We start from the raw sequence: 22617 nt of genomic DNA on the forward strand, positions 1-22617 counted from the left end.
TACTCACACAGAGAGACCCACACACTACTCACTCAGAGACCCACAGACTACTCACACAGAGACCCACGGACTACTCACACAGAGACCCTCACACTACTCACACAGAGACACACACACTACTCACACAGAGACCCACAGACTACTCACACAGAGACCCACACACTACTCACAGAGAGACCCACAGACTACTCACACAGAGACCCACAGACTACTCACACAGAGACCCACACACTACTCACACAGAGACACACACACTACTCACACAGAGACCCACAGACTACTCACACAAAGACCCACACACTACTCACAGAGAGACCCACACACTACTCACACAGAGACCCACAGACTACTTACACAGAGACCCACACACTACTCACACAGAGACCCACACACTACTCACACAGAGACCCACACACTACTCACACAGAGACCCACACACTACTCACACAGAGACCCACAGACTACTCACACAGAGACCCACACACTACTCACACAGAGACCCACACACTACTCACACAGAGACCCACAGACTACTCACACAGAGACCCACACACTACTCACACAGAGACCCACAGACTACTCACACAGAGACCCACAGACTACTCACACAGAAACCCACACACTACTCACACAGAGACCCACGCACTACTCACACAGAGACCCACGCACTACTCACACAGAGACCCACACACTACTCACACAGAGACCCACACACTACTCACACAGACCCACAGACTACTCACAGAGAGACCCACACACTACTCACACAGAGACCCACAGACTACTAACAGAGAGACCCACACACTACTCACACAGAGACCCACACACTACTCACACAGAGACCCACACACTACTCACACAGAGACCCACACACTACTCACACAGAGACACACACACTACTCACACAGAGATCCACGCACTACTCACACAGAGACCCACACACTACTCACAGATATACCCACACACTACTCACACAGAGACCCACACACTACTCACAGAGAGACCCACACACTACTCACAGAGAGACCCACACACTACTTACAGGAAGATCCATACACTACTCACACAGAGACCCATACACTACTCACACAGAGACCCACACACTACTCACACAGAGACCCACACACTACTCACACAGAGACCCACACACTACTCACACAGAGACCCAGACACTACTCACACAGAGACCCACACACTACTCACAGAGAGACCCACACACTACTTACAGGAAGATCCATACACTACTCACACAGAGACCCATACACTACTCACACAGAGACCCACACACTACTCACACAGAGACCCACACACTACTCACACAGAGACCCACACACTACTCACACAGAGACCCACACACTACTCACACAGAGAGACCCACACACTACTCACTCAGAGACCCACAGACTACTCACACAGAGACCCACAGACTACTCACACAGAGACCCACACACTACTCACACAGAGACACACACACTACTCACACAGAGACCCACAGACTACTCACACAAAGACCCACACACTACTCACAGAGAGACCCACACACTACTCACACAGAGACCCACAGACTACTTACACAGAGACCCACACACTACTCACACAGAGACCCACACACTACTCACACAGAGACCCACACACTACTCACACAGAGACCCACACACTACTCACACAGAGACCCACAGACTACTCACACAGAGACCCACACACTACTCACACAGAGACCCACAGACTACTCACACAGAGACCCACAGACTACTCACACAGAAACCCACACACTACTCACACAGAGACCCACGCACTACTCACACAGAGACCCACGCACTACTCACACAGAGACCCACACACTACTCACACAGAGACCCACACACTACTCACAGAGAGACCCACACACTACTTACAGGAAGATCCATACACTACTCACACAGAGACCCATACACTACTCACACAGAGACCCACACACTACTCACACAGAGACCCACACACTACTCACACAGAGACCCACACACTACTCACACAGAGACCCAGACACTACTCACACATAGACCCACACACTACTCACAGAGAGACCCACACACTACTTACAGGAAGATCCATACACTACTCACACAGAGACCCATACACTACTCACACAGAGACCCACACACTACTCACACAGAGACCCACACACTACTCACACAGAGACCCACACACTACTCACACAGAGACCCAGACACTACTCACACAGAGACCCACACACTACTCACACAGAGACCCACAGACTACTCACAGAGAGACCCACACACTACTCGCACAGAGACCCACAGACTACTCACAGAGAGACCCACACACTACTCACACAGAGACCCACAGACTACTCACACAGTAGACCCACAGACTACTCACACAGAGACCCACACACTACTCACACAGAGACCCACACACTACTCACACAGAGACCCACAGACTACTCACACAGAGACCCACACACTACTCACACAGAGACCCACACACTACTCACACAGAGACCCACACACTACTCACACAGAGACCCACACACTACTCACACAGAGACCCACAGACTACTCACACAGAAACCCACACACTACTCACACAGAGACCCACGCACTACTCACACAGAGACCCACGCACTACTCACACAGAGACCCACACACTACTCACACAGAGACCCACAGACCACTCACACAGAGACCCACAGACTACTCACACAGAAACCCACACACTACTCACACAGAGACCCACGCACTACTCACACAGAGACCCACGCACTACTCACACAGAGACCCACACACTACTCACACAGAGACCCACACACTACTCACAGAGAGACCCACACACTACTTACAGGAAGATCCATACACTACTCACACAGAGACCCATACACTACTCACACAGAGACCCACACACTACTCACACAGAGACCCACACACTACTCACACAGAGACCCACACACTACTCACACAGAGACCCAGACACTACTCACACAGAGACCCACACACTACTCACAGAGAGACCCACACACTACTTACAGGAAGATCCATACACTACTCACACAGAGACCCATACACTACTCACACAGAGACCCACACACTACTCACACAGAGACCCACACACTACTCACACAGAGACCCACACACTACTCACACAGAGACCCAGACACTACTCACACAGAGACCCACACACTACTCACACAGAGACCCACAGACTACTCACAGAGAGACCCACACACTACTCGCACAGAGACCCACAGACTACTCACAGAGAGACCCACACACTACTCACACAGAGACCCACAGACTACTCACACAGTAGACCCACAGACTACTCACACAGAGACCCACACACTACTCACACAGAGACCCACACACTACTCACACAGAGACCCACAGACTACTCACACAGACACCCTACTAACACTCTGCTGTATTTTCGCCCGCAGCTGCGGTTATCATCTCTGGCCACGTGCGGTACCAAAGAAGCTCACATCAGGTGTATGCAGCAAAGCAGCAATCTCCGGACACACGACGGAAAGGTGCACGGTTGCGACATCACACACACACACGTACAGGGCCCAGTTGAGTACGCGGTTTGTTAAGGTGCAGCACTGCAAGTACTTGCTCGTGACCCTGTTGGCGGAAGGAGGAATAGGAGGAGGAGGGAGGAGGAGGATGAGGAGGGGGAGGAGGAGGGGGAGGAGGAGGAGGAGGGGGAGGAGGATGAGGAGGAGGAGGAGGAGGGGGAGGAGGATGAGGAGGAGGAGGGGGAGGAGGATAAGGAGGAGGTCCTTCACTGCACAGAGGGCTGTAGGGAGCTCCCCTCTAGGCAGGGCACATTGGACCCCACTCCTCCGCCACGCCAGCCAAACCTCTTGAAGTGTCCCACACTTCACCCCACCGCGTGCCACCCGCCTAGACGGGAAGCACCGCGGTGAGCTCACTCCCACCGCCGGGTGGACAACAACGGAGTCGTCGCTCATGACCCGCGACCCCGGCGTGACCCCCCCCATGTCGATTCCCGGGGGGCCGGGCTGGCGTCCCCTCGTTAGGAAAACTAAAACTGCGAAAAACTTTGTTTTTGTGTTTGACCGGCAGGTAAGGGCCCCACCGAGCTACGTGGCGCTTTTTCACCGGCGACCGGGCCGTCGCCATCGTCAGCGCGAGCGGACATTTTTCGTTTCGCGGCCCAAACGCTTTGAAACGCGCGACGTCGATTCTGAGCGCGGCGCGCGCGGAGAGACGCCCGGAAGGACCCGGAGAAAGAAATCCACGAGACCGCCACGGTGACGAGAAACCACCACTGCGAGCCGCAGAACCTTGCAGGCGAGAGGGAGAGAGAGAGGGTTCTGAAAATCGATTTTTAAAATATTTTTTTAAACCCCCTTTGTGCGAATCGCCATCTACGACCCCCCCCCCCCCTCCTCGACTCGTAGGGGGGGACGCGGCAGCCCCCCGACGACCGCCTCACACAGCCAGCGCCCCGCAGATGCTGTCGGAGCCAGACAGGATGTACAGGGCGAGAGAGGGAGAGGCGGTGTACATGGAGTGCTCGGTGTTGGCGTGGCCGCCCGCCACCATCCTATGGTGAGACCGAACGCCGCGCCAGAGCGTCCGTCCCTCTCCGCCTCTCCTCTCGCTCTCCGCTCGCTGGAGACTTTTTGTTTATTTCACCGCCTGATGCCCACCGAGCCGTGCAGCTGTTTTTCAGAAGCTACCCGGCCATGTCGCAAACGACGGCCCTGACGACGAAGAGGCTCCTCGTTCGTTCGGCACACCGTCATCGCGCCTCGACGCTCCCTGTCGCGAGGGCTGTACGTGCCCTGAACTTCTTTCGCACCCTACGTGGCCAACCGTGCTAATCTGTGCCTCCGTGGACCTGGGTGTCCGTGGGTCTCTCTGTATGTGTACGTGCCCTGAACTTCTTTCGCACCCTACGTGGCCAACCGTGCTAATCAGAGGCACGGGAGCTGAGTCTGTTTTGTGAATGCCGCCAGCGGGTTTGCATGGCTGACCACGTACGGAGCGAAAGAAGTTCAACATAGAACACTCCCATAGACTTCAATGTTAAAGGCTCCCATAGACTTCAATGTTAAAGGCTCCCATAGACTTCAATAATAAAGGCTCCCATAGACTTCAATGTTAAAGGCTCCCATAGACTTCAATGTTAAAGGCTCCCATAGACTTTAATGTTAAAGGCTCCCATAGACTTCAATGTTAAAGGCTCCCATAGACTTCAATGTTAAAGGCTCCCATAGACTTCAATGTTAAAGGCTCCCATAGACTTCAATGTTGAAGGCTCCCGTAGACTTCAATGTTAAAGGCTCCCGTAGACTTCAATGTTAAAGGCTCCCATAGACTTCAATGTTAAAGGCTCCCATAGACTTCAATGTTAAAGGCTCCCATAGACTTCAATGTTAAAGGCTCCCATAGACTTCAATTTTAAAGGCTCCCATAGACTTCAATGTTAAAGACTCCCATAGACTTCAATGTTAAAGGCTCCCATAGACTTCAATGATAAAGGCTCCCATAGGCTTCAATGTTAAAGGCTCCCATAGGCTAACATTTATAATTTCGCGCGGGCGGGGTACGGCGACTGTCGATGGCCGCCACGCGGACGTGGCTCAGAGCGAGAGAGCGAGAGAGGGGCACTCAACGCGGCGGAGGGCCGCGTGAACCTCGCCGCTCCAACGTCCCCCGGGACGTTCGCCTCCACGTCTCCCGAAGCCGCCGACCCCGGATCTCAAATCCCCCGACGGCATCGCCATCAAACCTCAACGGTTCACGCCCCCCGACTGCCCCCCCCACGCCTTCCCGCGCACCGCCAGGTTCAGGAACTACCGGAGCTTGAATGTTGAGGGCGAGCGCTTCCAGATCTTCGAGAACGGCACCCTTCACATCGTGGACTTGCGGCGTGAGGACACGGACACTTACACCTGCTTCGCCACCAACAACCTGAACACCGGCCAGCTGCGGGCGCACCTCTCCATCGAAGGTGAGCAAAGTCGCCGCCGGCAACAAACCCGTCGGCCGGAATCCCTCTCCGATCCGGCGCCGAGCCGTTAACCGCCGCCGCACCGCAACCGCCGCCATCGAAGACGAAGATCCCCCACCGTGTAGCCCAGGGGTGGGCAAATGTTTTGACTCGCGGGCCACAGTGCATTCTAAAATTTGACAGAGGGGCCGGGCCAGGAACAGACGGATGAAGTGTTTGTGTGAACTAAATATAAATGACGTGTTAAAAATCATTGCGTGAAAGGATTTGGCCTTTAACAGGTAGCAAAGCATTTATTTGCAAGGCAATTTAACAAATTGCACGAACATGAATACAAAAACATGTCGTAACGTGACTGATCAAACATCGTGAAAACAGCGCCGTCTAATGGGGAAATGGGGGCATTACAGGAGAAAGGTAAAATTTAATTTAATAATAATATTTGGACAAGTTCGGCGGGCCAGATTAAAAAGCCCAACGGGCCGTATAAGGCCCGGGGGCCGTACTTTGCCCACGTCTGGTGTAGCCTCAACAGGCCGCAGGGGCAAGTGCTGTTAACAAGTAGCACCTGTGAAGGCCGGCACGGCGCACGAGGGGGTGGGTGGCCAGCGCCACGCCCGACCGCCTTTGTCTCCCCGGTGCTGGCGATGTTCGCCACACACCGTGCCGGGTGCTCGTTTGAGGCCGAGTCGACCTAGGGGAGGCCCAAGACCGGTTCAGATGATCGTCACCGCGTGTTGGTGGCCGTAAGCGGGAATCGAACTCGGGTTCGCCGGGTTCGTAGCACGGCGTAGACCGCTACACCTGCCGCCGCCACCACCGCCACCATTAACTACCACCACCATCACCCCCACAACCACCCCCACAGTGGCGTCGGATGGTGAGGAGGAGGACGAGGAGGAGGACAAGGAGGAGGACGAGGAGGAGGACGAGGAGGAGGACGAGGAGGAGGACAAGGAGGACGAGGAGGACGAGGAGGAGGAGGACGAGGAGGAGGGCCAGGACGATGGCAAGGAGGCCTCTACGTCCTCGCCATCGGCCCCCAACGCCGGTAGCGGCCGTGACGGCGATGCTGACGAGGGCGAGGATGACAACGACGAGCTGTTAGCTACCTCGCCAGGTACGCGGGAGGGCGGCGGCTTGGATCGTCTGACCACCCTGACGATGCAAATGGCTATAGTCAGCCCAATGAGGTCGGCGGCGCGGAAAGTCCTGGGTTTTAAAAAAACTGGGTTTCAGCCACCCCGTGAATCTCCATTGGCTGCTCGGGTTCCCAAGTGCTTGCTCCATTCATGCTTGGATTCAATGTTAAAGGCTCCCATAGACTTTAATGTTAAAGACTCCCATAGACTTCAATGTTAAAGGCTCCCATAGTCTTCAATGTTAAAGGCTACCATAGACTTCAACGTTAAAGGCTCCCATAGTCTTCAATGTTAAAGGCTCCCACAGACTTCAATGTTAAAGGCTCCGACAGACTTCAATGTTACAGGCTCCCATAAACTTCAATGTTAAAGGCTCCCACAGACTTCAATGTTAAAGGCTCTGACAGACTTCAATGTTAAAGGCTCCCATAGACTTCAATGTTAAAGACTCCCATAGACTTCAATGTTAAAGGCTCCCATAGTTTTCAATGTTAAAGGCTCCCATATACTTCAATGTTAAAGGCTCCCATATACTTCAATATTAAAGGCTCCCATAGGCTTCAATGTTAAAGGCTCCCATATACTTCAATGTTAAAGGCTCCCATAGACTTCAATGTTAAAGGCTCCCATAGACTTCAATGTTAAAGGCTCCCATAGACTTCAATGTTAAAGGCTCCCATAGACTTCAATGTTACAGGCTCCCACAGACTTCAATGTTAAAAGCTCCCACAGACTTCAATGTTAAAGGCTCCCACAGACTTCAATGTTAAAGGCTCCCATAGACTTCAATGTTAAAGGCTCCCACAGACTTCAATGTTAAAGGCTCCCACAGACTTCAATGTTAAAGGCTCCCATAGACTTCAATGTTAAAGGCTCCCATAGACTTCAATGTTAAAGGCTCCCATAGACTTCAATGTTAAAGGCTCCCATAGACTTCAATGTTAAAAGCTCCCATAGACTTCAATGTTAAAGGCTCCCATAGACTTCAATGTTAAAGGCTCCCATAGACTTCAATGTTAAAGGCTCCCATAGACTTCAATGTTAAAGGCTCCCATAGACTTCACTGTTAAAGGCTCCCATAGACTTCAATGTTAAAGGCTCCCATAGACTTCAATGTTAAAGGCTCCCATAGACTTCAATGTTGAAGGCTCCCATAGACTTCAATGTTAAAGGCTCCCATAGACTTCAATGTTAAAGGCTCCCATAGACTTCAATGTTAAAGGCTCCCATAGACTTCACTGTTAAAGGCTCCCATAGACTTCAATGTTAAAGGCTCCCATAGACTTCAATGTTAAAGGCTCCCATAGACTTCAATGTTAAAGGCTCCCATAGACTTCACTGTTAAAGGCTCCCATAGACTTCACTGTTAAAGGCTCCCATAGACTTCACTGTTAAAGGCTCCCATAGACTTCAATGTTAAAGGCTCCCATAGACTTCAATGTTAAAGGCTCCCATAGACTTCACTGTTAAAGGCTCCCATAGACTTCACTGTTAAAGGCTCCCATATACTTCACTGTTAAAGGCTCCCATAGACTTCACTGTTAAAGGCTCCCATAGACTTCACTGTTAAAGGCTCCCATAGACGTCACTGTTAAAGGCTCCCATAGACTTCACTGTTAAAGGCTCCCATAGACTTCACTGTTAAAGGCTCCCATAGACTTCACTGTTAAAGGCTCCCATAGACTTTACTGTTAAAGGCTCCCATAGACTTCACTGTTAAAGGCTCCCATAGACTTCACTGTTAAAGGCTCCCATAGACTTCACTGTTAAAGGCTCCCATAGACTTCAATGTTAAAGGCTCCCATAGACTTCACTGTTAAAGGCTCCCATAGACTTCACTGTTAAAGGCTCCCATAGACTTCAATGTTAAAGGCTCCCATAGACTCACGGAGGTGCACACATCGAGGGCAGTCAACAAAGTTCCGGTCAAACGGAGATAAAAGAACGCTTTGACAATAAAAAGATTCTCAGCATCGCAACTCTGGGCAGGGGTTTGCTGTTTTGGCAAAGAGCGTTGTTGACACGCGGGGGGTGGTGGTGGTGATGGTCCACCACTCACCGCAGAGGAGTTACAATCGGGCACCCGACGTCGATGATGTGACAGTCGGCGTTTTAATTTACCAAATAGTTTTAAACGTAGTGTGATGGATCGTCTCTCTGAATGATTGGGTGAGTGGCAGAGTGAACAAGTGAGGAAGAAGTTTCAGTCTTAACTACCAACAACCTCCAACAAATCTTCCATCCCCTAGGAGGTGGTGGTGTTGGTGGTGGTGGAGATGGTGGCGGTGGTGTTGGTGGTGGTGGTGTTAGTGGTGTTGGTGGTGGTGGTGTTGGTGGTGTTTGTGGTGTTGGTGGTGGTGGTGTTGGTGGTGTTGGTGGTGGTGTTGGTGGTGGTGGTGTTGGTGGTGTTGGTGGTGGTGGTGTTGGTGTTAGTGGTGTTGGTGGTGGTGGTGTTAGTGGTATTGGTGGTGTTGGTGTTGGTGGTGTTGGTGGTGTTGGTGGTGTTGGTGGTGGTGTTGGTGGTGTTGGTGATGTTGGTGGTGGTGATGTTGGTGGTGGTGTTGGTGGTGGTGATGTTGGTGGTGGTGGTGTTGGTGGTGATGTTGGTGGTGTTGGTGGTGGTAGAGATGGAGGAGGAGGCGGAGGGTTGTAAGAGGCCCCCCGGTACTCGTACATCGCTCTCATCATAGCGATGGCGACTGACGTCTCGTTTCTCCGCTTGCCCCTTTGCAGCGGCGACGACATCATCAGCGACGTCATCAGCGGCGACGACGTCATCAGCGACGACGTCAGTGGCGGCGACGACGTCAGCGGGGCGGGCGTCCGCCACCAGCAAGGCGTCTTGCTGCCCCGGTGCCGCTTGGCCCACGGCACTTCTGCTCACGCTGGTGCCGTCGTGGCGCTGCGGCGGCGACGTCTAGAAGGAAGCTTTTCTTTCTCGCTCTCGCAAAAATCTTCACGATTTACGATGCCCCGTTGCGTTCCGACATCGTTTCTCGTTTCCACGCATTCACGTTGTCCGAGTTTTATTGGGGGAGAAAAGTAACGCGCCGTGTGCCCGCGACGTCTCACGGAGAGCCGTCTTGCGTGACGATTTTAAACACGAGTTGCGAAGTTGTTCCGCCCTGAAGTTGTTCCGTGCTGCGGAACATGCCAAGTTAGCTGTTGCTGCTGTTGTTGACACAAATGTTGCCGTTGTTGATGGTCCAGCTGAGGCAGGGAGAAGGTGCCAGAGTCTCGCGGGGCAAACGCTGTTGTGGATCTGGGGGGGGCGCTGTGGTGCTCTGTGAGTGATGTACAGCAACGGGAGACTAGAGTCTTGTGCATCCGTCTCGTCTCACACGCTTAGATGAGGACATCACTGACGAAGAATAATATTTTGTTACCAGGTTAAGAAGGGCCCACAACTGGGGCCTATCGTTGGCTTCCGATTTCACCGATTTTCTTCGAGTCGAAATAAAAAAACATCTGATTATGAATATAACAGCACGAGCTTTAACTACCCGGCTTCGCCCGGGACTTGGATTCACCACACCCGGCCGCCTTTGTCTCCCGATGTTCACACCACAACAGTTACTCGTTTGAGGCTGAGTCGACCTAGGGGAGGCCCAGGACCGGTTGAAATAATCGTCACCGGTGGTGGCCATGAGCGGGAATCAAACTCGGGTCGCCGGGTTCGTAGCGCGGCGTAGCGCTAACCACTACACTACAATGAGTTTCGCTTCCACACACACACAGACACACACAGACACAAACACAGACACACACAGACACACAGACACACACACACAGACACACACACACAGACAACGCTAACCGCTACACTACAATACGTTACTCTTCCACACACACACAGACACACACAGACACACACACAGACAACGCTAATCGCTACACTACAATGCGTTACGCTTCCACACACACACAGACAACGCTAATCGCTACACTGCAATGCGTTACGCTTCCACATGCACGGGTCACGTGACAGATTTGACGTCACAGCTCACTTGCCGTGCAAAAAATAAATGCATTATTGAGCTCCCCCCCCCCCCCTAAAATAGAAACTAAAAGTGTATTTTTATAATGTTTGTACGGTGTACAGTCTGGAAAGTACCCACATGGCAAATTTCAAGTTTGTTGCATGTCGGGAAGTACGCTAAACATTTTGAACAGACACATAATCACAACTGTGCCTTTCATATATATGGAGATAAGGGAAACTACCGTTTGCAAACTATCACGGTTTGAAAGAGACGCTTAACGACGCCTCGGTGGTGTTTAAAGAAGTTGTTACCACGTAAAATCTCCACATTCAATGGGGAACAAAATAAACACATCATGCTCCAGTTTAAATGCCCCGACCACCCGTGAGATCACCACGGAGCTTAGGCCAAGTTCGCTGACAGGTCACGGGACAGACCCAGATGCCATGGGTTGACTGAGACAATTGGCAGATGCACCACAGTACACATCCACACCCACCCTTCCACTCATCCGCCGACCGATTCACCCACCCTTTCACTCAATTACCCACCCACTCATCTACCCATACAGTCATTCGCCCACTCACCTACCCACCCACTCACCTACCCATCCACTCACCTACCCACTCACCTACCTACTCACTCACCTACCCACTCACCTACCCACCCACTCACCTACCCACTCACTCACCTACCCATCCACTCACCTACCCACCCACTCATCTACCCATCCAGTCATTCGTCCACTCACTCACCTACCCACCCACTCACCTACCCACTCACCCATCCACTCATCTACCTACCCACTCACCTACCCACTCACTCACCCACTCACTCACCTACCCACCCACTCACCTACCCACCCACTCACCTACCCACCCACTCATCTACCCATCCAGTCATTCGCCCACTCACCCCACACCGCACCGTTTGAACCTCTTCCTCCTGCGCTGATACGAGCCGTCATCAAAGATGTCCGCAGCCACCGGGTCCACGACCCAGTGATTGCTTCTGCCCGGCCGACCCGGCCTTCTGGGCACTTTAACAAAGCAGTCTTCAAACGTGAGGCAGCGACGGACAGAGTTTCCCCACTTCTTATTGTTCTGATAGAAGGGGAAGTTCTCGGTAATGAAGCGACGAATGTCCCTCGCTGTCAGGCGCCCCTCGGCCGGGATGACAATCGCCATCGCTATGCGAGCGATGTACGAGTATGGAGGCCTCTTACCCCCTCCACCTCCACCACCTACACTCCTCCATCACCAACACCACCTCCTAGGGGATTGAAAATGTTGAGGTTGTTGGCAGTTGAGACTGAAATATGTTCCTCACTTGTTCACTCACCCACTCACTCCCCCACTTACCCACCCAATCACTCAGTCACCCACCCACTTACCCACCCCAATCACTCAGTTACCCACCCACTCACTCACCCACCCACCCAATCACTCAGTCACCCACCCACTCACCCACCCATTCATTCACAATTACCCACTCACTCACCCACTCACACACTCACCGACTCACTCACCCACCCACTCATTCACACAATTACTCACCCACTCACTCACCCACTCACTCACTTACCCACTCACTCACACACCCACTCACCCATTCACTCACCTACCCACTCACTCACACACTCACTCATTCACCCACTTACCCACACATTCACACACCCACCCACTCACTCACCCATTCACCCACTTACCCATCCAATCACTCAGTTACCCACCCACTCATTCACATAATTACTCACCCACTCACTCACTCACCCACTCACTCACACACCCACTCACTCACCCACTCATTCACACACCCACTCCCTCACCCACTCATTCACAATTACTCACACACTCACCCTCTCAGCCAATCAGCCACCCCCTCACTCACCCTCTCAGCCAATCAGCCACCCCCTCACTCACACACTCACCCAATCAACCACCCCCTCACTCACCCTCTCAGCCAATCAGCCACCCCCTCACTCACCCTCTCAGCCAATCAGCCACCCCCTCACTCAACCTCTCAGCCAATTAGCCACCCTCACTCACCCACTCAGCCAATTAGCCACCCCCTCACTGAACCTATCAGCCAATTAGCCACCTTCTCACTCACCCAGTCGTCCAGCTGACTCCACCAAACGCTTGGCTACGTACTGTGCGATGTCAACATCTCCATATATATACAACATACATATAACATACATACAGCATACATACAACACACATACAACACACGTATAACATACATATAACATACAACACACAGACAGCAAAGCCGCATCCACAAACTACACGCCAGCATCATCATCATTATTAGTGCGCTTGGTGCAAATCGAGAAAGTTGAGACACGGCTCCTCCTGCTGCTGCTGCTGAGAAGCGAGGCTGTTGGTGGTGGAGGAGGAGGAGACGAGCGTGGGGCACCCCACCCCCTCCTGCTGCTGCTGCTCCCTGCCCGGCACCTTCACCACCACCTTCACCACCTTCACCACCACCACCTTCACCACCACCTACACCACCACCACCGCCACTGCTGCTGCTGCTGGAGTGAGCGATGCGCTGGGGAGGCCTCCTCTGTGTGCTGGGTCTCTGGGGAGGCCTCCTCTGTGTGCTGGGTCTCTGGGGAGGCCTCCTCTGTGTGCTGGGTCTCTGGGGAGGCCTCCTCTGTGTGCTGGGTCTCTGGGGAGGCCTCCTCTGTGTGCTGGGTCTCTGGGGAGGCCTCCTCTGTGTGCTGGGTCTCGGCGTCAACTCGCTGCCCACTTTGTGTCTTCTCGCACGCACGAGAACGCCTCTCCATCCCCGCCAAGGTCAGCGAGTGTGAGAGAGTGTGTCACAGAGTGTTAATGAGTGTGAGAGAGTGTGTCACAGTGTTAATGAGTGTGAGTGTGTCACAGAGTGTTAATGAGTGTGAGAGAGAGTGTCACAGAGTGTTAATTAGTGTGAGAGAGTGTGACAGAGTGTTAATGAGTGTGAGAGAGTGTCACAGAGTGTGAGAGAGGGTGACAGAGTGTGACAGAGTGTTAATGAGTGTGAGAGAGTGTGTCACAGAGTGTTAATGAGTGTGAGAGAGTGTCACAGAGTGTTAATGAGTGTGAGAGTGTTTCACAGAGTGTTAATGAGTGTGAGAGAGTCACAGAGTGGTAATGAGTGTGAGAGAGTGTGACAGAGTGTTAATGAGTGTGAGAGAGTGTGACAGAGTGTTAATGAGTGTGAGAGAGTGTCACAGTGTTAATGAGTGTGAGAGAGTGTCACAGTGTTAATGAGTGTGAGAGAGTGTTAATGAGTGTGAGAGAGTGTCACAGAGTGAGTGTACTAGTGTGTGTGTGTCTGTGTGTCCGTGTGAGTGTACTAAGAGGTTGGGCCTTACCATCAGCCCCACCAAAACTAAGCACCTGCCTGGGTATTTTATACCATCGGACACTCCACCCCCACAACTCCCAATCAGTGATGGGGCAGTTGTGGATAGAGTGGAGAGTTTCCCATACCTGGGCAGTGTGCTTATGACCGGCTCCAGTTTAACAGCAGAGGTCTCACTCCGAATCAGTCGAGCGGCAATATATTTTCATCGGTTGCGTAACGCTGTGTGGAAGCTTTCTGGTCTGTCGCTCCGCACGAAGCTTCAGGTCTTCTCGGCCACGGTCATTCCCTCCCTTCTCTACGCTTGCGAAACGTGGACCCCCTTAATGGAACATCTTCGCCGGTTGAAACATTTAGGCTGGCCTGCCTACGATCCATCCTGGGTTTAACCAGGCTGGATTGTGTGAGGAGCTCACAAATCCTTGAAAGATCTGGGCAAGGTCCCATCGGTGAGCTCCTCCGGCGGGCAAGGATTCGTTGGCTGGGTCATGTAGCCCAGCCACCGGATCGAGTGGGCTAAACGGGCGAGGCACGGGCTAGAGAAGAGATGGAGTGATGTGGTACAGGAGGACGTGGAGCTGAGTGGACTTGCCGATGACCGGTACCAGCGGTGTCAAGATCGGCCTCTGTGGAGGAGGCTCGTGAAGGACGCTACTGGGCAGTTGGAGGCAGTCGCCCTCCAACAACAACGGAGGGCGTAGGAGCGACGCTCACAACAACGAGCGGAGCGCTGGGTGGCTAAAGCACAGCAGGTTGGCACAGTAGGGGGCACAGGTGGTGCATCAGCCAGTCATCTCAGTCATCTTAGTCGACCCGTGGCATTTGAGTCTGCCCCGTGACCTCCTGCCAGCGGGCGTTCGACACTGCACGTGGCCTCAAGGTGCACATGGCCTGGCACAAGCGTCGTGGTGACGTCACCGCCACTTAGTGGCGAATGGCGATTGTTGTTGTGTACGTGTGTGTGTGTACGTGTATGTGTGTACGTGTGGGGAGCGGTAGTGTAGCGGTTAGCGTGCTGCGCTATGAACCTGGCGACCCGGGTTCGATTCCCGCTCACGGCCAACACCAGTGACGATTATCTGAACCGGTCCTGGGCCTCCCCTAGGTCGACTAAGCCTCAAATGTGTACCTGGTGCGCTTGATAAAAAACATTGCCACTGGGGAGACAAAGGCGGTCGGGCGTGGTGCTGGCCTCTCACCCCCTCGTGTACCGTTACCGGCCTTCATAGGTGCTCGCTAACAGCACTTGCCCCTACAGTCTGTTAAGGCTATATGGGGGACCTTTGTTTTTTGTGTGTGTATGTGTGTGTAAGACTAATTGTACGTGTGTACGTGTGTGTGTATGTGTGTATGTGTAAGTGTACGTGTGTGTGTACGTGTATGTGTGTGTACGTGTGTGTGTACGTGTGTGTGTAAGTGTACGTGTGTGTGTGTACGTGTGTGTGTACGTGTGTGTGTATACGCGTGTGTGTGTACGTGTGTGTACGTGTGTGTTTACGTGTGTGTGTGTGTACTACGTGGCCGGGAGTCAGAGCCATTCCCTGTACACCTTGGGGTGCGACAGGGATGTCCTCTGGCTCCCACATTATTTAACATCTATTTTGACCACGTAGTTCGTGAAGCCTCCAATAGCTGTACCAGGGGAATCTCCATATGGTACAGATATAATGGGAGGCTAATCGATGCCCGGGTGCGGTCAAGGGATGGCTCCCTATTGCTCAACCACGTTATGTATGCTGATGATTTGGTAATAGCTGCTCAGTCAGAGGAGGAGTTGGAGACGCTGCTGCTGAGACTGGAGCGTGCCACTAAGAGGTGGGGCCTTACCATCAGCCCCACCAAAACTAAGCACCTGCCTGGGTATTTTGTACCATCAGACACTCCGCCCCCACAACTCCCAATCGGTGATGGGGAGGTTGTGGAGGGAGTGAAGAGTTTCCCATACCTGGGCAGTGTGCTTATGACTGGCTCCAGTTTAACAGCAGAGGTCTCACTCCGAATCAGTCGAGCGGCAATATCTTTTCATCGGTTGCGTAACGCTTTGTGGAAGCTACCTGGTCTGTCGCTCCGCACTAAGCTTCAGGTCTTCTCGGCCACGGTCATTCCCTCCCTTCTCTACGCTTGCGAAACGTGGACCCCCCTAATGGAACATCTTCGCCGGTTAGAAACATTTAGGCTGGCTTGCCTACGATCCATCCTGGGTTTAACCAGACTGGATTGTGTGAGGAGCTCACAAATCCTTGAAAGATCTGGGCAGGGTCCCATCGGTGAGCTCCTCCGGCAGGCAAGGCTGCGATGGCTGGGTCATGTAGCCCGCATGCCCAGCCACCGCATGCCGAAACAGCTTTTGTTTGGCCGGATTGAGGGGGCTAAGCGGGCGCGGCACGGGCTAGAGAAGAGATGGAGTGATGTGGTACAGGAGGACGTGGAGCTGAGTGGACTTGCCGATGACTGGTACCAGCGGTGTCAAGATCGGCCTCTGTGGAGGAGGCTCGTGAAGGACGCTACTGGGCAGTTGGAGGCAGTCGCCCTCCAACAACAACGGAGGGCGTAGGAGCGACGCTCACAACAACGAGCGGAGCGCCGGGTGGCTAAAGCACAGCAGGTTGGCACAGTAGGGGGCACAGGTGGTGCATCAGCCAGTCATCTCAGTCAGTCGACCCGTGGCACCTGGGTCTGCCCCGTGACCTCCTGCCAGCGGGCGTTCGATACTTCACGTGGCCTCAGGGTGCACATAGCCTGGCACAAGCGTCGTGGTGACGTCACCGCCACTTAGTGGCGAATGTCGGTTGTTGTTGTTGTTGTGTGTGTACGTGTGTGTACGTGTGTGTGTGTGTGTGTCACTTTGTGTGTTGTGTTGTGGGGAGCGGTGGTGCAGCGGTTGGCACGCCCCGCTACGAACCCGGCGACCCGGGTTCGATTCTCGCTCACGGCCAACACCGGCGACGATTATCTGAGCCGGTCCTGGGCCTCCCCTAGATAGACTCGGCCTCAAATGAGTACCCAGTGCGGTGTGTAAACATCGCCACTGGGGAGACAAAGGTGGCCGGGCATGTTGCTGGCCACCCTCCCCCCCACGTGTGCCGTTCCAGCCTTCATAGGTGCTGCTCGCTAACACCACTTGTCTCAACGGGCTGTTAAGGCTATATGGGGATCTTTGTCTTTATTTGTGAATGTTGAACGTCTTTCGCACCGTTTGGAGCCAACCGTGCTCATCGAACGATCGGCGGAAGGACAACAAACTGAAACACGGGAAGCAGTTTTACTAAAAAATGAATTTGTCAATCTCGTGCATAGCTCCGGTGGCTTCCTGATATCAGAAGGAAGAGCTTTCCAGACGGCCGCAGGAGCGCTCCTGAAAGCGGGCGATGCGGTGACCGCCTTTGTTTTTAGGCATCTGCGCAACTCTCGAACGTCCAGTGAAAAAGAGCTTCGCGGCTCATCGGATTCCTCCGGCACGAACGCACATCCTGGCTCCGTTTGACGGTCAGCGCAAAGCCGCCGCCGCCGCTCGCGAGGCCGCCCCAGAAGTTTCGGGCGGCGGTTTGCGGTCCCCGACGAGATCGGCATTTTGCGTGAAACAAGCCCGACCCTCCCGACGCCCTTTCGCGAGTCCCGTCGAGGGGCGTGCCCGGACGAGCCCCCAGGCAGTGGCACCGCGGCCGAGCGGGGGGGGGGCGGCGGGGGGGAGCGTCTTGCCGCCCTCGTCGCAGGGAGTTCGCGGTTCGAGGTTCGCCCCGGGTCCACGTTGCTGGGGGGCGGCATTCGTCCGCCGTTGGCCGCGGCGCGATCGGTCACGTGGTCGGCGTATCGACACGGAGAGAGGGGGGGGGAGGCCCCCACGTGCACGTGTGTGCCGCAACCCTCCCTCGTGGAATATTGTTTCGTGATGCCACGTTGCGCGGTGGTCAGTGGCCCACCTGGGTCGATGGCCTCTCTTCGTGGCGCGTAGTAAGAGAGCGACGGGAAAAGGGCCGTTATCTGAAACCTCACCTAGCACATGTTTGGTTTTGCGGTGTCAAATGTTTCGGCGCGTTTTGAAATCGACTTCAAATTGGGGATCGCCGCCGGTGAGCTGGCGACGGGGGTAACGAGGCGCCCCCCCCCCCCCCCCCCCGCGTGCAGGGGAGCAGCACAGGGAGGTGGCGTGCGTGCGGGAGAGCCGTGGCCTCAGAGCAGCGCTGCCATCACCTACGGCGGCCCGAGCCACTCAGCCAGGGCTGCAACATAGAGTGTGAGCTCCGGTAACTCCATCGCACTCACACCCCCATCACACTGACACCCCCATCACACTCACACCCCCGTCACACTCACCCCATCACACTCACACCCCCATCACACTCACAGTCACACCCCCATCACACTCACACCCCCATCACACTCACACTCCCATCACACACCCCCATCACACTCACACCCCCATCACACTCACACCCACATCACACTCACACCCCCATCACACTCACACCCCCATCACACTCACACCCCCATCACACTCACACCCCCATCACACACCCCCATCACACTCACACCCCCATCACACTCACACCCCCATCACACTCACACCCCCATCACACTCACACCCCCATCACACTCACACCCCATCACACTCACACTACAACACAAGCAATCATCATTATCATCGGGTGTGAAAACCAAGAATATTAATCCCTGCAGCCACGAAAGCTTTAAATCGAAAAATTAAATGCGTTAAGATGTTCAAACACCAAAAATAGAAACCGAATACAATCTGCATTAACCACACGCACACACGGAGACAGTGTTTGTGTTGAACATATAAACAAAACACGCTCCGATCACATTTGCATTGTCTTTGAAACTGATTGGCCCACACCCTACACTCAGAGTCGTACCGCCAGAGCACATCAAGATGACACAAGTACAAAGACAAAGGGTCGCTATCGGAGCATTTACAGCTGGTAGTGAGCAACTACAAAATGGGACCAATAGGTACCACGTGCTCTTTGCTTCCGTCGGTAAAGTCCACGCGGTAATAAAATAAATTAAATCCGCGACGTCTTCTTTGTTTTTTTCGGTAAAGTCACCACGTAGAATGAGAATAAAATAATAAACTAACACAATAAAATTCCCACGACGTTTCGTCGTGAGACGTTTCGTCGTGACGTTTCATCGTGAGAATTTTATTGTGTTATTTTATTTTATTATTTTATTCTCATTCTACGTGGTGACTTTACCGAAAGAACCAAAGGAGATGAATCCTTGCAGTGACGAAAGCTTTAAATCGAAATTTAAATCCGCGACGGTTATGGGCGCAACACGAAGCTGTACGTCACCAGGTGGAGACAACCACAGCAAGGAGACAGTTGCTGAAGTAGGCAGAAGGGCTGCCGTGACAAGAGGCCATGTAGGTAAGAGAGGGGGGGAGGAGGAGCAAGGTGAGAGAGATAGAGAGAGGGAGGGGGGGGGGGTGTAGGGTAAAGTGACGTAGTTAGAAATAAAATAAAATAAGTAACACAAATTTAAAATAAATCAAAATTATTTTTATTTTATTTCTCCCCGCGTGAGTTTACCGAAAGAACGAAAGAGTGTGAAGTGGGCAGGAGAGGGAAATATTCACGCTCTGCGCGCATCTTATTTGATCTGCGCCAGGGGGTTTATCTCCTGTCGCTGTGGTGGTAGATTCACTCCAGGCACACACTGGTGAGTGGCCGCACCTCGCAAGGCATTGTGGGTTGGGGTTTACACGGCATTCCCGCTTAGAGAGGCGTCCCTGCAACGTACGCTGATGTGAAGAAGCCATCTGTGCCGGCAGCCGCCAGCAAAACGTCCGTCCCGTGTGGTCAAACGTCGCGTGCGGATCGCTCTCCCGCAAGAAGCACCCGGCGGTGCTGTCGAAGCCGTAATATGGCGACGCTTGCAGTTCGCCACGTGACGGCCGTTTTCATCGGCCGCGTCGGGTGGAGGAGGGTGTGCCGCACGACATTTTACTTACGCGGTGACCCAACCGGCCCCATCACCAAAGAAATCCATCGTGAACCATCCGTGCCGCCGGACCTCTTGCCCCCAAATTTCGATTTAAAGCTTTCGTGACTGCAAGGATTCATCTTCTTTGGTTCTTTCGGTAAGGTCACGTAGAATGATAATAAAATAATGAAATAACACAATAAAATTCTCACGACGTTTCGTCGTGACGTTTCGTCGTGAGAATTTTATAGTGTTATTTTATTGTGTTATTTTATTATTTTATTCTCATTCTACGTGACCTTACCGAAAGAACCAAAGAAGATGAACTCTTGCCCCCACTTAGGGCCTTCCTCTTCTCCTCTGGCCACGGGGGATGGTTTAGTTTCATTTGCATGCGATTGGGTCATTTGTTTTGCTGTTTGTTACTGTAACGTTTTTATCTGCCCCTACTGGACATCTGTGAAAATTCACTCCGCAGCTCATCGGATTCCTCCAGTATAAATAATTATTCTGATTCTGATTTCAACTATTTCAACGATCATCAACTGTTTTTTTATTTTATTTTACCAGGTAAGGCTCACTGAGCCGTATCGTAAGCTGCCTGGCGATCACAAATGACGATAGCCCAAGCGGAAGTGGCTCATTATTATCACAGCATGGAAAATGTTTCGCGGTAGGCCGAGTACTCTCCGAACGTGCGACGTCGATTACAAAATGCGGAGGGTGAAAAACCCGGAGGAACCCTGGGGGGAAATCGACGTCGAGAGAGACGCACGCCAACTCCCAAATACGCACGCAGTAGGTGTCGGGGTCGGGATGGAACCCCACGACCTCCTGCGTAGCGGGCGAGGGCACGCAGGAGGTCCGCTCCTTCACGGCGGGGTAGGGGGATGGGGTCACTTGACCCCCCCCCCCCCGCCCCGGGTGGAGGCCGCCGCGCCGACATCGGCGTGAGAACACATTCCTGCCGGAGGCAGCAGGTAGGGAACGTTGGGTTGAGTTTTATAAGGGCACCACGGGGTGACCAGCCCCTCCCCAACCATGCCCACCCCTCCCACCCCCACCCAGCCCCACCCTCCCCACCCAGCCCCTCCCCACCCTCCCCACCTCCCCACCCCTCCCATTTGTGGATGCACGACGGACGGACGGACACAACAACAACCCCCTGTGTGCCGCTGCTGCTGCTGGTGTAGTAACCACCAGGAGGTTCCCGCCATCGACAAACCCATTCCTGCGCCTCGGCCCCTGAATTCGTTCCCCACCCCCGGCTCTCGCGTGCGGCGCACGAGGACCTGCGGCGGCGGAGGGAAGCGCTGGCGGGCCGTGCAGCGACAACTCCCCAGCGGGGGCAGCCCCTGGCCGAGGCGGAGCCGCGAGGTGCCGGAGCGGCCGGTGGAGCGGCAGCGGCGTAACGAGCGCAGCAGTGAGCAGCCGGGTGTGCCGGGACAGCTGGCACTGTGGTGCCCCACCACACCCCCCACTCTACCCCCCACTCTACCCTCCACTCTACCCCCCACTCTACCCCACACTCCACCCCACACTCTACCCCCCACTCCACCCCCTACCCCACCCCCACTCTACCCCCCACTCCACCCCCCACCCCACCCCCACTCCACCCCCCACTCCACCCCCTACCCCACCCCACTCTACCCCCACTCTACCCCCCACTCCACCCCCTACTCCACCCCCCACTCCACCCCACACTCCACCCCCCACTCCACCCCCCACCCCACCCCCCACTCCACCCCCCACTCCACCCCCTACCCCACCCCCCAATCTACCCCCCACTCTACCCCCCACTCCACCCCCCACTCTACCCCCCACTCTACCCCACACTCCACCCCCCACTCCACCCCCCACTCTACCCCCCACTCTACCCCACACTCCACCCCACACTCTACCCCCCACTCTACCCCCTACCCCACCCCCCACTCCACCCCACACTCCACCCCCCACTCCACCCCCACCCCACCCCCCACTCCACCCCCCACTCCACCCCCTACCCCACCCCCCACTCTACCCCCCACTCTACCCCCCACTCCACCCCCACTCTACCCCCCACTCTACCCCACACTCCACCCCCCACTCCACCCCCCATTCTACCCCCCACTCTACCCCACACTCCACCCCACACTCCACCCCCCACTCCACCCCCCATTCTACCCCCCACTCTACCCCACACTCCACCCCCTACCCACCCCCCACTCTAC

The 22617-nt window shown here is 54.1% G+C and overlaps 1 protein-coding gene across 4 annotated transcripts in view; it reads left to right on the top strand.

Annotated features, from left to right (window-relative positions):
• LOC142910660 (uncharacterized) overlaps positions 1 to 11167 on the top strand; it is a 78345-nt gene extending 67178 nt beyond the window's left edge. For all 4 annotated transcript variants that reach the window (XM_076060027.1, XM_076060024.1, XM_076060025.1 and 1 more), the window contains 5 exons: positions 3434 to 3526; positions 4424 to 4574; positions 5816 to 5982; positions 6851 to 7102; positions 9858 to 11167. In XM_076060027.1, the coding sequence (XP_075916142.1) occupies positions 3434 to 3526; positions 4424 to 4574; positions 5816 to 5982; positions 6851 to 7102; positions 9858 to 10045 (851 nt within the window). In that variant the 3' untranslated portion in view covers positions 10046 to 11167. The remainder of the gene's footprint in view (positions 1 to 3433; positions 3527 to 4423; positions 4575 to 5815; positions 5983 to 6850; positions 7103 to 9857) is intronic.
• Positions 11168 to 22617: the final 11450 nt, after the last annotated feature.

The sequence above is a fragment of the Petromyzon marinus genome, unplaced genomic scaffold, assembly GCF_048934315.1.
Source record: "Petromyzon marinus isolate PM22_M1 ecotype Great Lakes invasive population unplaced genomic scaffold, UKy_Petmar_22M1.pri1.0 PM_G_Scaffold_15, whole genome shotgun sequence".
In the NCBI taxonomy this organism is placed as follows: domain Eukaryota; kingdom Metazoa; phylum Chordata; class Hyperoartia; order Petromyzontiformes; family Petromyzontidae; genus Petromyzon; species Petromyzon marinus.